Source organism: Topomyia yanbarensis, chromosome 1 (genome assembly GCF_030247195.1).
Source record: "Topomyia yanbarensis strain Yona2022 chromosome 1, ASM3024719v1, whole genome shotgun sequence".
NCBI lineage: Eukaryota > Metazoa > Arthropoda > Insecta > Diptera > Culicidae > Topomyia > Topomyia yanbarensis.
In genome coordinates, this window is record NC_080670.1 from 193163061 (window position 1) to 193177090 (window position 14030).

At 44.0% G+C, this 14030-nt stretch overlaps 1 protein-coding gene across 2 annotated transcripts in view; it reads right to left on the reverse strand.

The window, feature by feature from the left end:
- LOC131685590 (chloride intracellular channel Clic) overlaps positions 1–14030 on the reverse strand; it is a 64678-nt gene that overhangs the window by 4173 nt on the left and 46475 nt on the right. Inside the window, exons 3-6 of one of the 2 annotated variants that reach the window (XM_058969439.1) lie at positions 8706–8870; positions 8396–8638; positions 8208–8318; positions 7555–7572 (exon numbers count right to left, since the gene is read on the reverse strand). In XM_058969439.1, coding sequence (XP_058825422.1) covers positions 7555–7572; positions 8208–8318; positions 8396–8638; positions 8706–8870 — 537 coding nt within the window. The remainder of the gene's footprint in view (positions 1–7554; positions 7573–8207; positions 8319–8395; positions 8639–8705; positions 8871–14030) is intronic. The other variant, XM_058969447.1, reaches the window with a different exon arrangement.

Consider the following 14030-nt stretch of genomic DNA (forward strand, 5'->3'; position numbering starts at 1 on the left):
CAGTGAGTTAGAGTTCGCGCGTGCGACGGCAAGTTATGAGCTAAAGTGCCGGCTCGTAGTTCGGGCACACGTAAGTGCGGTGTTGAATCGCCATAAGGGGATAGCTAATCGCTGAGGAGTGCTCTCGCTTCCCCGGCTGAACGTGAAGGAATCAAAACACCGACCGTTCTCGCTGTGAAGGATCAGTCTAACGAGACTAGCTCTCCTCCACAGTTAATCGCCAACGAGAACAAAGCAGGGTGGACAAAGGTTCCCCTGGGAAGTGCACAGCGGTGACTTCCGGGATCGCTTGCGGCGAGCAAGTCGATCCGGCGCTAGTTCGCCAGCGTCGCTAGGAAATTCGAACAAAGGAGCCAAGCCCACCTCCCTAGCTAACCGCCAAGGACCGCTGCGATAGTAGCCAACGACACCAGCAGAAGAACGCGGCCGTTGTAGTCCCGCCCCGTCGGAAGAAACCGTCCGCCTTCTCGCCATCGCCACCAGCAGCGGATCTGAGGAACGACCAGCAGTGGAAAAATAAACGGTAAAGTTAAATTTTTATTTGTTAGTTTACCTGTTTGTTTATATACGAAAATCCGAAATTCCGGTAGAAGCACCTAGACCGCCCTGACAAGAAAGGTCTGCCGGGCAAATCAGAACCCGAGTTGTGGGTAAACCCCTACTTACATATCTAGTAAACGATTTTATGAGTGCCAATCAATGGCCCCCGGGAGGGGTACAACACCTAGTCACTCAATACCGTTCTTCCTAAACTCAAGCGACCATATCGACTAGCAAAGGCTGCTACTGTGCGGTCCTGGAGTCGAAAATGGGATAAGTGGGAAACTCTCTACTAACTCATTTTTGATCCACCTCACCCTCAAGAGGGCCCTTGGAAGGGTATCAAAATTTGTCTCGGCAGCGAAAGAGGCGCGAGGCATCCAAAAGCTCTTCGAACCACCTCCAGAGAACCTACGACAGATTTAAAAATTGATCAGTTAGCCGCTGAACAGAAGATCCATTCAACATACAGACGTCGAACATCCTGAAAGAGCTGAAAGTGCAAAAGGCCATAGAGGACCTAATGATCACTAAAACGGTCAACGGCCTTGCAAACACCCCGCTCCTGGTATTTTTCTTATCCGGGTCCCATTCGCTGAATGAAATCTTCCTAGGTATGCTGCGCGTTAATAACAGACGATACTACCCCATCCCAATGCCATACTTCCGCTGCGGAAAATTGGATGCTTCAACTGTAGCGGGGAAAACCAAGATGAATGAAGTTCAAATCATTAAGTCTAAAACCGATGGAAATCTAGCGTTTCCCGAGACCAGGGCACTGATCTAAAAAAGCTCACCTACGCGCTTCGACGGAGAAGGTCGGCATCCATTGAGGCTCAGTATCTGCCAATCGACAGTGAAGCCAGCCCCAGCGGGCCTCTTGCCATATCCGCTTCGGTTACTGGAAGTGCAGATCGCTAGTCCAACCGAGCACCACCATCAACAGAGGTAAACAACTTATGACCCCAGCAGCACAAGTTCCGATTCAGGATAGCCCACCGACCGAGGTCAAAATCCGAAACCGCTAGCCGTTTCGATAAGGACAAAGTCTTCTCCCCTGCATCGACCCTGTTGGGGTATTACCGACCATAGTCGATGAACCTCCGGCGGCGGTTGCTGGTGTAGGGGAACCCCGAAATCTACCGGGTAAGTCGCAATACACATTTACCCATCAGCGAAAATCTGTATGCCTCTGAACTGCCCCCAGACAACTCAGTACATTCACTCCCCTGCCCCTCACCGGACAAACAATGATGAGAAACCAAGCAACCAATGAATGACAGGTACCACACAAAAATCCCAGCCCACAAAGCCCCATCGCTTGATGCTCTTGGCAACCAATGACGTTCTACATCTGGCAACCGACCGAAGCGACAGCTAACCTAGCATCTGCGGACCCGTCGTCACACCCACTGAAGTCCATGGAAGGGCAGTCCGCTATTCCACCCGGCCACCACCACCAACCGAAGTACACTCTCTATAACCCCAGCAGCACCAGACCTGACAGCAAACCGACGGAGGACTTAACCTCCAAGACATCATCCAAAAACGCTAATATCAACCCTGTTCGGAGGTTCTCCCTTCGCTGCCCCATTCATCAACAGAAGGCCGCGTAGGTGGGCCACCTGATAAATCCTACCCACCCCAGCTAATAGCCTCTCGGTGGGGACTGACGGACTTTACCAAATTAACCCCATCAGAATGAATTTCCATATCACAAAGCAGCGACATTTTCGGCGAACCGAAACCTTCCAGTAGCCCTCCGGCTGAGGTCGGGTAGAGATAGCGCCTGGCCGCCCACTCTACCCTACCTCGGACTACTGACTCAGTTCCGGCGTAGCTCACGGCACCCCTCCGGAGGACTCGCTGGAGCCATCGTACGACGCCAACGAACTTGTGACATCTAACGATGAGTGGAAGACAAATTTCATCTCACCTTCAGAAACCGATCCGAAGCGGATTGAACAATATCGTGATGAGGCTTTCTCATTAATCCCCCGACCAGGTTTGACGGGAGTCTGATAGAAGTGACCAACGGTGCAACCAAATTGCCAATGTCATGGAAGAATGCAACCCTATTGTACTTAACAACGGAAGCTTTACCTATATCCGAGGTTAAGACTCATCTGTCCTGAACATATTTTTCTGTTCCATGGATCTCGCTAGGATTTGTGGTTTGCCCGTTCTTGCAGACCCCGGAAATAGTGATCGGTTTCTTCAGATATCGCACGACCGCATATAGCCAGCCACGCTATACAACTGCTCGGACAGGGACCTCTACGAGGACTTAATCGCAGACACTCTCGCGCCAGCCCGTAAATACACAACCGACCAACTAATGAGCATATTCCACAAGGCCGCTGAGCCCAGCATTCCTCGAACAAGTGATGGTAAGCCTCCACCTTGAGCCACCCGTCCGGGTGGAACCCGGAAGTCAATCAAGCCATCAAAGACCTCCTCAAAGAACTCCGGATACTGGAACCCCCATACAAGAACAAAGATCTACATAGTTTCGCAGATCACGACGCCAAGAAAGTCTTTGAAGCTTCGAAGATCAAGAGCTGGAATGTGTTTCTCCAAGCGTTATTTCCCGAAGTTTCGACCGCCGAGCTTTAGGAGATAGTGAACGCTTTCAGCGGTAAAAGGCGGCAAGTCCCTCAAGGTCAACGGAACCCACACAGTTGAAGCTCAGGAAACTGACAAAAAAAACATGGCAAAAACTTTAGCTAGCTATCTTCAGACGCTGACCTCTCTCCAACTTTTTTAGCATGCCGCAGAAGACTCGGAAGAATACCGATAGCAATTCCATCGGACTCAGAGCAAGAGTTCAACAGATTATTCTCCGAGGTAAAATTAATGGCGCCCCTGGCTACCGCCGACGAAAAATCCGACTATATACCGTCGGCTATCCTATGCCTAAACATACTTTACCAGAGACTAGAAAAGTGCTGTTGGACTGTTTGAAACGTATCTGGAATGACCAACCCGAGGAAACGGAAAGCCCATAATAACCCCATGATAGTGTTTTGAATGGGGTCAACCCATGAAAACACCATCGCCATGGTCCGGTAGATTCCATATAAAAACCATATTTCGGTGTATTTATGGGTTATTGAGACCTTTTGATGGTGTTTTAATGGTCGTGAAAATTGGCACGGACCATATTTATGGTCTTTTCAAGGGGTTGTATGGTGTCTGAACCCATGAGAATTTGCTCGGGTAAACCATCCCATTAACAATGGAGCGAACGACAAACCCTTCTTGACCAGCACCAATTCAACGTTCGCAAGGTTGGAGGGACTGGAATCCATCTTTGAAGAAATTGTCCGGCAGGCATTGACGGACGGTCAGAATGCCGACATAACTATACTGGACATCGCCAAAGCCTACAACACAGTTTACCGCGAGGGGGTTTTCTGGCAACTAGCTAGCTAGCTAGTGAACCTTGGGAACTGCAGCAAGGACAACTTCAACAACAGTGTTTTTCGAGAGGGAGTTTGCCGTCCGGAAAGTATGTGGAAGCAAACGGTGGCGCCCACAGGGATCCGTCCTCGTCGTCACTTTACTCCTTGTCAGCATGAAGTCTTTCTTTGCATCCCTGTCGGGAGCAGTTTTCGTCTATCATTGTGTCGTGGGGATCGACCACTCAAGTGAGCATAAGCAGCAGTAAACGCCGTCGGAAGATGAACCGAAACAGCAAGGTGCAACATAGCCATAGCCAAGTGTTCAGTTATCCCACTGTTGCCATGCCTATCACTCAGTCACTAATAGACCAGTCAAACTTTTCGCCGAGAAAATCTTCGGTATCACGCTGCACTCACTTTCATAGTGCACTTTCACACAAATAAACGAGTACAGAAAGCGCCTCATTCGAACCATCAGTAACCGGCATCCCACCTGGAACAAGAGAATCGTCCTGAACGTCGATCATCAACAACAAAATTTTCTACGGCGTTAAAAAAACCAGCCAGAACTTGGGCGGATTCCTGAGAATCCTTACTCCCCTGTACTACGGAATGACTCGCCTAGCTTCGAACTTACTGTCGAGCCCTCCCGGCGAAGCAACCAGTGTCGAAGCTACCGGTATCCTTCCCCTTCAGATGTGCTCTGGGATTCCCGCAATTTGGTAGAAATTGTGCCTTCCTGAAAACGTCTCAAATACATTTCAACAATACAAAGGTAAGGATCTCCCAGAACTAGCTCGCCTCCACAGAATTCGGAACTGACCCTGGTACACGAAAAGACCAAACACCAACAACAACCTATCCAGGTCGCTACGAGTAGGCCCTTCCTCCTTCCAACGATTCTCGACCACGAACGTCCGGATCTACACTGACGCTTCTAGGTTGGAAGATCTGGTCGGAGTGAAGGTCTGCTGGACAGAAGCAGGTCTTTCTGCTTCGCTACAAGCTGCTCTGTTTTCTCGTCAGAAGCTGCTGGCACTAGTCTTACGGCTGCAAGGAGACCAGAGGGAATTCCGACTATAGTTCTGCCTGACTCTATAGTTCACATTCGTCCTGGAAACGGGAACATCACGAGCCACCCCCTCTATGTACAGGCTATAGAGTACACTTGCGATTCGCTCACTACGATATGATAGGTGCCCGGTCACTGTTGGAACAGGAAGCGGAATCATTGACAGCTCGCGAGAGACGGTTCGTAGAACACTGGACCAAGTCGGTCCCGTCGGTGGCTACCGTCTCCCACTTCATGTCAAACGCTTCACTTTATTACGCACAGGAACCAATCCATCGCCCTCTAAACAATCAAGGTAGGACCTGCACGATGGACCGACCAGGGTAACAGACAGTCGTCGACGCTTCGGACACACCAAGATAATCCATTCATAAACGATCACTCCGACAGACCCCCCGCCTGCCTGATATGCTAAACCCGACTCATTGTGGATCATCTTCTGCTCGATTATCCTGAGTTTCAATGCCTCGGAAACCTTCACCATCTACCGTTTTTAATGCGAGACATTGTGTTTAACGACTCGCCAAATCGTCGCTGTTGTGCTATCTTATGACAAACGCCATTTTGGGGTAAACTGAGTTAGATATGCCACATTACCTAACTAAAAAATTTCTACAAAGTGGCGTTCACAGAATTTTGACATTCTCCTTGGTTACTGAGATATAGCAAGAAACGTGCTGAGAATTTTCTAATTTTTTGTTCCAAATGACTGTATCTGGGGATTGGCTCAACTTATCTTGATGTATAAGATGTTTTTATATGTAAAACTATCTGAGAAACACAATGGCATAATCATTTTCAAAACAAAAATGCACGAATTGTGAGAAAAATGCAATTTAAGTTTTAAACTGGAAATATAGCATATTTGGCAACACTGTAATCAAAAATAACTGTTTTTTCTAGATTCCCTGACTCATTTCCTTCAAAATGCATCTCACCGATTGTTTATAGACCAACTGAAGCCAAAGATATGAATAAAAGTTAATAATTGATGATTTTTTTCTATGGAAAATTTTCCATGCACGATTATGACACGCCATGCAAATTTTGTCATCAATACACGCCTATGACACGTGTGAGTGCGACTTTTGTTTACATTTATAGTAAAAAGTCGCAACATAGTCAACTGATCCTCGCAATATTTGGGAAATTAATTCAGAATAGATAGAAGCATCAATTGTCTTCTTTGAATTGTTTATACCATTTATAAGTTTCAAGATATTCAATATCAAACTTTAAAAATCGTTTTTCTCGAAATGTGCAAAGTGGCGCTTGTCATAAGATAGCACAACAGCGACGAAATGAGGAGACTTTTTTTTCAGTCTAGAGAGATGCCGTGCTCCTCAAGAAAATATAAAACTCCCACGGTCCCAATTTTACATTTTTTCATGATACCTATTAACCAGTGTCCAATATTCTTGCAATTAAATAATCGATTAAAAAAATTAAACTCAAAAATACTGTTGTCTACCTCAGTTATGGATTTTGCTTTTCAACTTCATCTCATCAGAATCCTACACTAACTTAGTGACATACAATCGTTAATCGAATAAGAAGAAAAAACTACCTTCCCTACGCACTATTCGAACACATAAATGAAGAAACCAAAAACTGGTAAGCAAAAAAAAAATAAAACCAGCTGATTGTTCAACAACACCACAATTGCGAATTGTGCGCCGCTGCTATCTTTCTGATTGCGTGAATCACCAGCCGAAATCGGTAATGCATCATCGCCGCCAACAACAAAAAAAAAACAAAGCAAAAGAATCGAATCCTTTCCTGTTGTTATGAGCAAATCAGCTCATTTTGGACGAGGGTGGGTGGGTGTGTTTGTTTTTGCGCGAGATATATAGAACAATAAGCAAACATTTAGCAGCCCGAATTATTCCAAGTAAGCCAAACACCACGCAACCAGGCGGAATAAAAAAAAAGAAAACAGCCTGCTAAATTTGTGTAAATATTTGCACTACGATGAGCAGTACATGAAATAAAGACTTGCCCATGGTGATGAAATGATGTGCGTAAGTGAACTAACTAACGAAGCTACCGCGGTTGAGTGTTATGTTATGATTCAAGTCTTGCCGAAATGCTATTTCAACAACCTCGTTTTGACCCATGCAATAACTACTTAAATCATAACAAGCTTTTCAGACCCTGATTCATAACCTCTCACTTAGTATGAGGAGAATTTTTTTATATATAAGAGCAACTGAATTCCAGAAGTACGCCCAGTGCACCATAAGCAAAACCCGTTCTTCGTAAAGGACAATAAGAACTCACGATAAAGTGTGCATATCAACGACTTGTATGTGTAGTTAGTGTTTGCAAGACACGTTGGAAAAACGCCCAACATTAAAAGCAGACCGTGCTCTAGAAAGACCGAAACACCGAAATAAGCGAGAAAGAGGAAAAATAAGAAATAGAGTAGTACAAAACTCTAGAATAGACCGAATGTTGGCAGAAAGTTTTGCCACAGAAACGATTGAAAAAGAGCACACATGAACTCATGTGGGTATAGGCAGCATTGATTCGACATACCTTAATGTCACCTTTTGCCTATTATTTCGAGTGGGTTCACACGGTTCGATTGTTTGTGGTTTGTAATGAATGTAGTTTGCAAGAATGGGGGAAAAATGAAAATAAAAGAAAAACCGGAAAAATAAACATTCTGTTAATGTGCGTCAGAAATCCCTGGAACTATAGATTACTTACAACTAAATTTATATGAACTATTCGGTAAATTGAAATGATGGTTGATTATGAAGCAGTTAAATCGTATCCCAATGTTAGGTTTGCGTCACAGACAAACAGATCTAATACGTATGTCGATGTGTTTTAGGGAATTTTGATTGGGAATGTTACCTTAGTGCTACCAATTTTAAATAAATTGCTACCAAAATACTGCGTATGCGGCTGTTTTTGACAGATAATAACTAGCATTTCGAACATAAATTTAAGCTGTGCTCTTAGGAGGATGAGTTTTGAAAAACAAACATTGAGATTCGAAAAAAAATTACTGGCAGTCTAAGCTCCGAGCTTAAAAAGAATCGCGAAGCGCGCGAAATTATATCACCGAGTGTTAGTATCTGTTTGTCCGAATCTTCACCGCGAAATCAGTAATGAAAACCCCCACTCTCTCGCTGCATAATGCAGAAGCGCAGCCCACACGACCAACAGTCCCATCGACTCACCTGCTGCAGCTTGTAGTGATTGATGATGTCCTGATCGGCGGGACAGGATTGCGTGAAGGCGTCCAGCTGGTACATGTGGTACATATACCGCCACAGAGCCGTTAGGTGTTTCTGAAAAAAAAACGGTAAACGGTGCCCAACGTTAGATAGACTGCATGCGGATCCACACACTTGGCGCACAAACTTACTGGTATCTCGAAGTCGACAAAGTACTTGCCGGCGACCCGAATGTGCTGCAGTCGGGGCATCAGTTCGCAGTCGAAGCAGCACATGGTGTCACCGGTCAGGAACCGGGTGGCCCGCATTGCTAGATGGTCGTTGATCTTCCGCAGATGTGCCAGCAGAGAGTTGTTTTTGTTTTCGTCTTTCTTGACCAGCATCAGCTTCAGCTTGGAGTACAGGTTCTCAATCAGGGTGGCCACTTCTTTGTCCTAGAAGCGAAAAGGGGTCCAGTGAAACTGTGCGAGCAAAACAAAAGTGAAAAATCCCTGGACTAACCTGAACGAAAAGATTGTAACCACCGGGCACGGATTTCATAATGTGTCGTTCGATTTTGTCATTCTCCAAGATGGCGAGTCCGTTGTCGATTAGGATGGGTGGATGGGTCGCTTCGAAATTGGTACGGAAATCGGGCGGAGGTTTTTGCATGTCCACTGTTGTGACCTAAAAAAAAGGAAAGGTTCATGGTTTTATTTCTAGGACAGATAAACTTATAAGTGGTATTACAAGGGAGCTAAAATTCTGGCCATCAATCGTAACAATTGTATTAAAAAATAATTGTTCTAAGATGCTCGATTTTTTCGGGAGTTTTCCTACTGGAGCTGTAGAGCTAGGGTCTCGGAAGGGCTCCCCATCAGAATCACTCACTACAATTGCAGACGAGACGGGAAATGTCACCCACTAAAACACTGCTTAAGGCCAATTGCAGCCGCTGTGAATGTGATATTTATTGTACGATTCAAATAAGTGCGGGCGTAGGAACTTCACGGTCGTGTGCATCATCGCGAAGGACACGAGCGTCTGTATGTTAAAGTGTTCGATCGCTTGTAAAAACATTGATTATAACATATTATTCGCATATTCGCGTGTGTTCTTGGATGATCGCGGGTGGACCGTGAATCTAATGCTTAAATTTCGGTGTACGGTTCAAATGTTAGAAGAGAGTGAGTTCTTCCACATCACTACAGTTTCCGGTCATGTTGCCATGGAACGTGTTGTCTAGTTGAAAGGAGCGTCATAGTTTATTGGTCCAACTGAAGTCACTGCTAGGGTCGAGAGTAAGGACTTCCGAACGTACCTAATTCATGATCGCGCGAACGCGCGCGTTTGTAGACTCACTCTTGAGACTGCGTTTATAAATTCATAAGTGCTGAAACGTTTACTTAGTCACCGGGGTGTTATATTGTTTGCGAGATTGCGGGCGTATATGTGCGTGGATGATCGCGAAGGACTCGAGCGTTTATATGTTAATATGGGTGTCGCGTGTGCTAGCGTTTATGTAGTTTTGCGTGCATAAATTCGAATTTTTAACCATTTGTCCATTCGCATAATCGCGTGTATTCTTGAATGATCGCGCGGACCGTGAATCCGTGTTGTCTAGTGAATCATTTTTTTTGTCCAACTGAAAGCATATAGCACGAATATGGGCGTTTGTAGGCTCCCACTTGAGAACGTTAAGTTTATTAGTGCTAAAACATTCACTTGGTCGTCGGCGTGTTTTCATGTTTGAAAAATCCGTTCATAAATTCATGAAACAAGATCACGGTTTTGTGAATTGAATGAGTTCCTGAAATTATGACTAATAAACCTCGTATTCGTGAATTTATTTCCAAAAACTAGTTCGCCTCAAATATCGGCGAACCTGGCGTTACTCGAATTCGTTATTCGAATGTTTGGTTGGGTTACTGTTTTTGCTCCCAGAATATGCTTAATTTTTATGATTCTTGTTCATAATTTGGGAATACACAGCCGAAAGTCAAACGATGTTCCAGAAGCTTATTCGCGATATTTGTGATTTCTCATTACGTTACCGTGCTAATTTATTCATGAGTTTACTAACGGATTTTTCCCGTCAGACTAGCGATGGATTTATGTTCATGATTTCAGGATTTTAGTCACTATTTTCGTAATTCCTAATTAATTTAGTCATGAGAAGAGTGATTCATGTTCATAATTTCAGGATCTTAGTGACGATTTTTGATGTATTAATCACGAGGAATGTGATTTATGTTCATGGTTTCAGGAACTTTGTCATGATTTTCATAATTTCTATTCATATTTTAGTCACGAGTAGAGATTTATGTTCATGATTTTAGGATCTTAGTTACGATTTTTGATATTTTAATCGCGAGGAATGCGATTTATTTTCTTGAATTCAGAATCTTAGTCACGATTTTCGTAATTTCTGTTCTCGTTATCGTGATGTTTTATTCTAGAGCTAACACAACTAACACATTGACGTCATTCAGGTAAGAAAATGAGAAATTGGCAAATGATTTGAAAAATCATGAAACCGCGGAAGAAAATGTTGAAAAAACGTGTTTTTCAGTAGCTGCGTCTGGTTGTGTACTTTCAAATGACTTCTACGGTGTCCTCGCCGTCGCCAGAATGTGGAATGGAAGTTGTGCATTTCGGCTCACGTAGTCGCTTAACTGTGAGACGACCACGTTTGAGTATTGGAGCATTTTTTTGGATTCTTTTATATCCTCTTTTCCGATCACGTTTTTTTTCTATTATCTACTTCAACAACTTCTTAAATTATTATATTGTTAGCTCACACGATATATCTGACACATTTTCATGGATGACGAGCACTCTTTTTTACATGAGCACGTCATATTTCGAACGGAACCTTGAATTGTTTAGAGGCTGGTCGAATACTGCAGCTATCTTGAACAGCAATTGCGTTCCTTATGGCCTCTTCACTTCATTTCGGCAATTTTCACTCAAAATTACGCATCATTTTCCTGTCAATACAATATAGATTTTCATTATAGTAGTGACCTGTAGTGTCCCCAAGCGGCTGACCTATCATGTCCCCAAGCGTATATTTTATGTTAATGTTCGTGTTTTTTTTAAACCAAGAATATCGAAAATCCAGGTTCACATTGTCGTCGCTAGCGCCTCTTCCTCTCATGTATTTTGTCTTCGAAACGTTGATGGCAAGTCCTGCTGGCTTCAGCTTTCAGTCTGATGTAAGTTTTCGACTTCGCCTCAAAGTTCCGTGCCATTATGTCAATGTCGTCGGCGGAGCCAAGAAGCTGGACGGACTTCCTGAAGATCGTGCCACTCGTATCTATCTCTGCTCTCCTTATTATACCTTCTAACGCAACGTTGAACAGCAGGCACGATAGATCACCTCGCCATCACCTATTACCCAGTGCAGCGCTCTAGCCAGTGTTTCATCACCGTATTTTAATAGCTCGCTGGGTAGTTGATCTATACCGGCAGCTTTGTTGTTTTTCAGCCGACCGATCTCCTCCTTGACTTCTTGGAGATCAGGGTTGCCCTCTAAGTCCCTGCACATATCGGCTTGCGGAACGTAGCCTTTGCGCGAACTGTTCAGCTACTCGTAGAACTTCCGTGTGTCCTTTACGCGGTACAGTTGTCCAAGATTTTATGGCACATTATTCATGATTTAGGGACCTTTTTTATTATTTCTGTGCGGTAGTCGGTGATACTCTGCACCTGCGATATCGTCCAAGTGTTTCTTGGATAGGACGACAGGCCGGTTCCAGAGGATTAGCTGAGCAAGGTTTTAGGATGGTTTATGGGTAAAGTTTTGGAATGTTTGTGTTACGTATCTTGTATTTGTACCGATATGTTGACGTAGACCAAATAAATATTATAAATACTCTAAATAATCTATCTATCTATCTATCTACATATATAAAAGTCAAAATTTGTATGTATATGATTTATGGACTCCCAAACGGCTTAACCGATTGCCGTCAAAATTTATACATAGTAGGCATTCGTTATGACGCGTCTTTGTGTGCTATTAGTTGGGTATTATCTGCCTGCCAGATGGCGCTTCGGTGTTTTCCTCCTATTTCGTTGAAAATCGCAGCAACGCGCGATGGTTTTTAGCTAGTACCCTATAAAATATAGTCTTCGTGTAGTGTAATGTTTCTTTCGTATGTTATTATCATTCTCAGGGCATAAAGTTAGTCAAGGCAAAACACATCCTGAGCACTCGTCGTACGTGTTAAAATTTGGAAGGATTTGCGTGCTACCAAATATGGCAAGCTCAGAGAGTGTCGCCGGATCATAAGTTTGTATGTTTAACGGATAGTTTGTTCGTTTATTTGTGCAACCCATGTGACCGTTTTGTCTGAAAAGGTGCTCGGTTTGCCACACGCACAAATCGCTTGCCCAACCATGATTTTTTTCACTCATTGATATTGTCTGCTTTCTAAAGTATTCTGGTAAATCAAACAGTTCTCGATCAGTGACGATAGTACGAATTACATTACATATTTATGTGTCTGAGAAGTTTCTACTAATTTGGTTCGAGCACTTCAAAATGTTTTAGCATAATGTAACCTCGCTCAACTTAATGCGAAAGGTGCTGAAGTGATACGATACCAACAATGTCAAGCGCTTTCCACGAGACTTAGGCCGATGACATGCTTACGCGATCTGCGAAGCGGTAGCGGTAAGCGAAGCGGTGTGTGCATGTAGAACGCGTAATACTGTCATAGTAAAAGCGGGGCGAACGCGGTAAAACACTATGTAAAGTGATCAGACGCGTCCGCAAACGCTTCGCTTTCCGCTTCAGCTTGTCATCGGCCTTAAATCTACCATGTGACATCAGACGAATCTCCGATCGTACCAAACAAGTTGATATTTGTCTATGTCAAAGGTTATTTATTATTTAAACAATCTAGCCAATGGAAGCGAACTCACTCCATAGTTAAGGTCACTTGGTTGCCCTGGTCAATTCGTAACACGCTTTATCCACTAGTGCTGCACAGCGCAGACCAACCAGCAGCATTACATTATAGTATCATACAACCATTACATCACGATCGCCATTAGTTAGTTTGTTTCAATTTTCGGACGACCACACGTGTTGTTTGTTTTACAACACGATGATAATTTCTTCCTGCCCCCCGCCCTTCTCAACCTGCCGGCCACTACGTCGCGGCAGATGAAGAAATACCGCCACAAGTGCATTTATATGTATTTATTTATTTCTTTATGGTTTCATTGGATAGTAGCCACCAACATTTTTGCCAGCAATTGCCGCGTTTTGTCGGTACACTGCGTGTGGCGTGTGCTCTGGTGGAAATTCCACGTAATCACCACTGCCGCCGCAGTCCACCACGGTGCGGTTCGATCGAGCCAGTAAACGGCGGGAACGGAGAGGTGAGGAAAGTTTTGACGTTTATTTTCCTTCTTGAACTGAGAGAGTCGAGACACTAGACGAATAGGCTTATCTAGAAAAACTTGATAGCTGGAGATCGGAAACATTTCTAGCACCGTATTGGACTAACTGATGGATTATTATGTATACAAAACGTTGTTTAATCCAAAACAACGAGCATGGAATTATACACTTAGATAATCGATAGTGTGACAGATATAAATATATCGAGAATATTCTGCCATGATCCAACGAAACCATAATGAGAAAACTAGCGATAATCCTAGTCTAGCATTCTAGTGTCATCTTCGCAGTTAGTTTGTTGACATTATCCTTCTATAGTTTGTCTCGCATAAGATAGCTCGTACGAGCGAGCCATGTCGAACAATAATTGTTGACTGTCCTTGACACTGGAACAAATAATGCAGATCCGGTCCAAAATCAGTTGCGTTGCG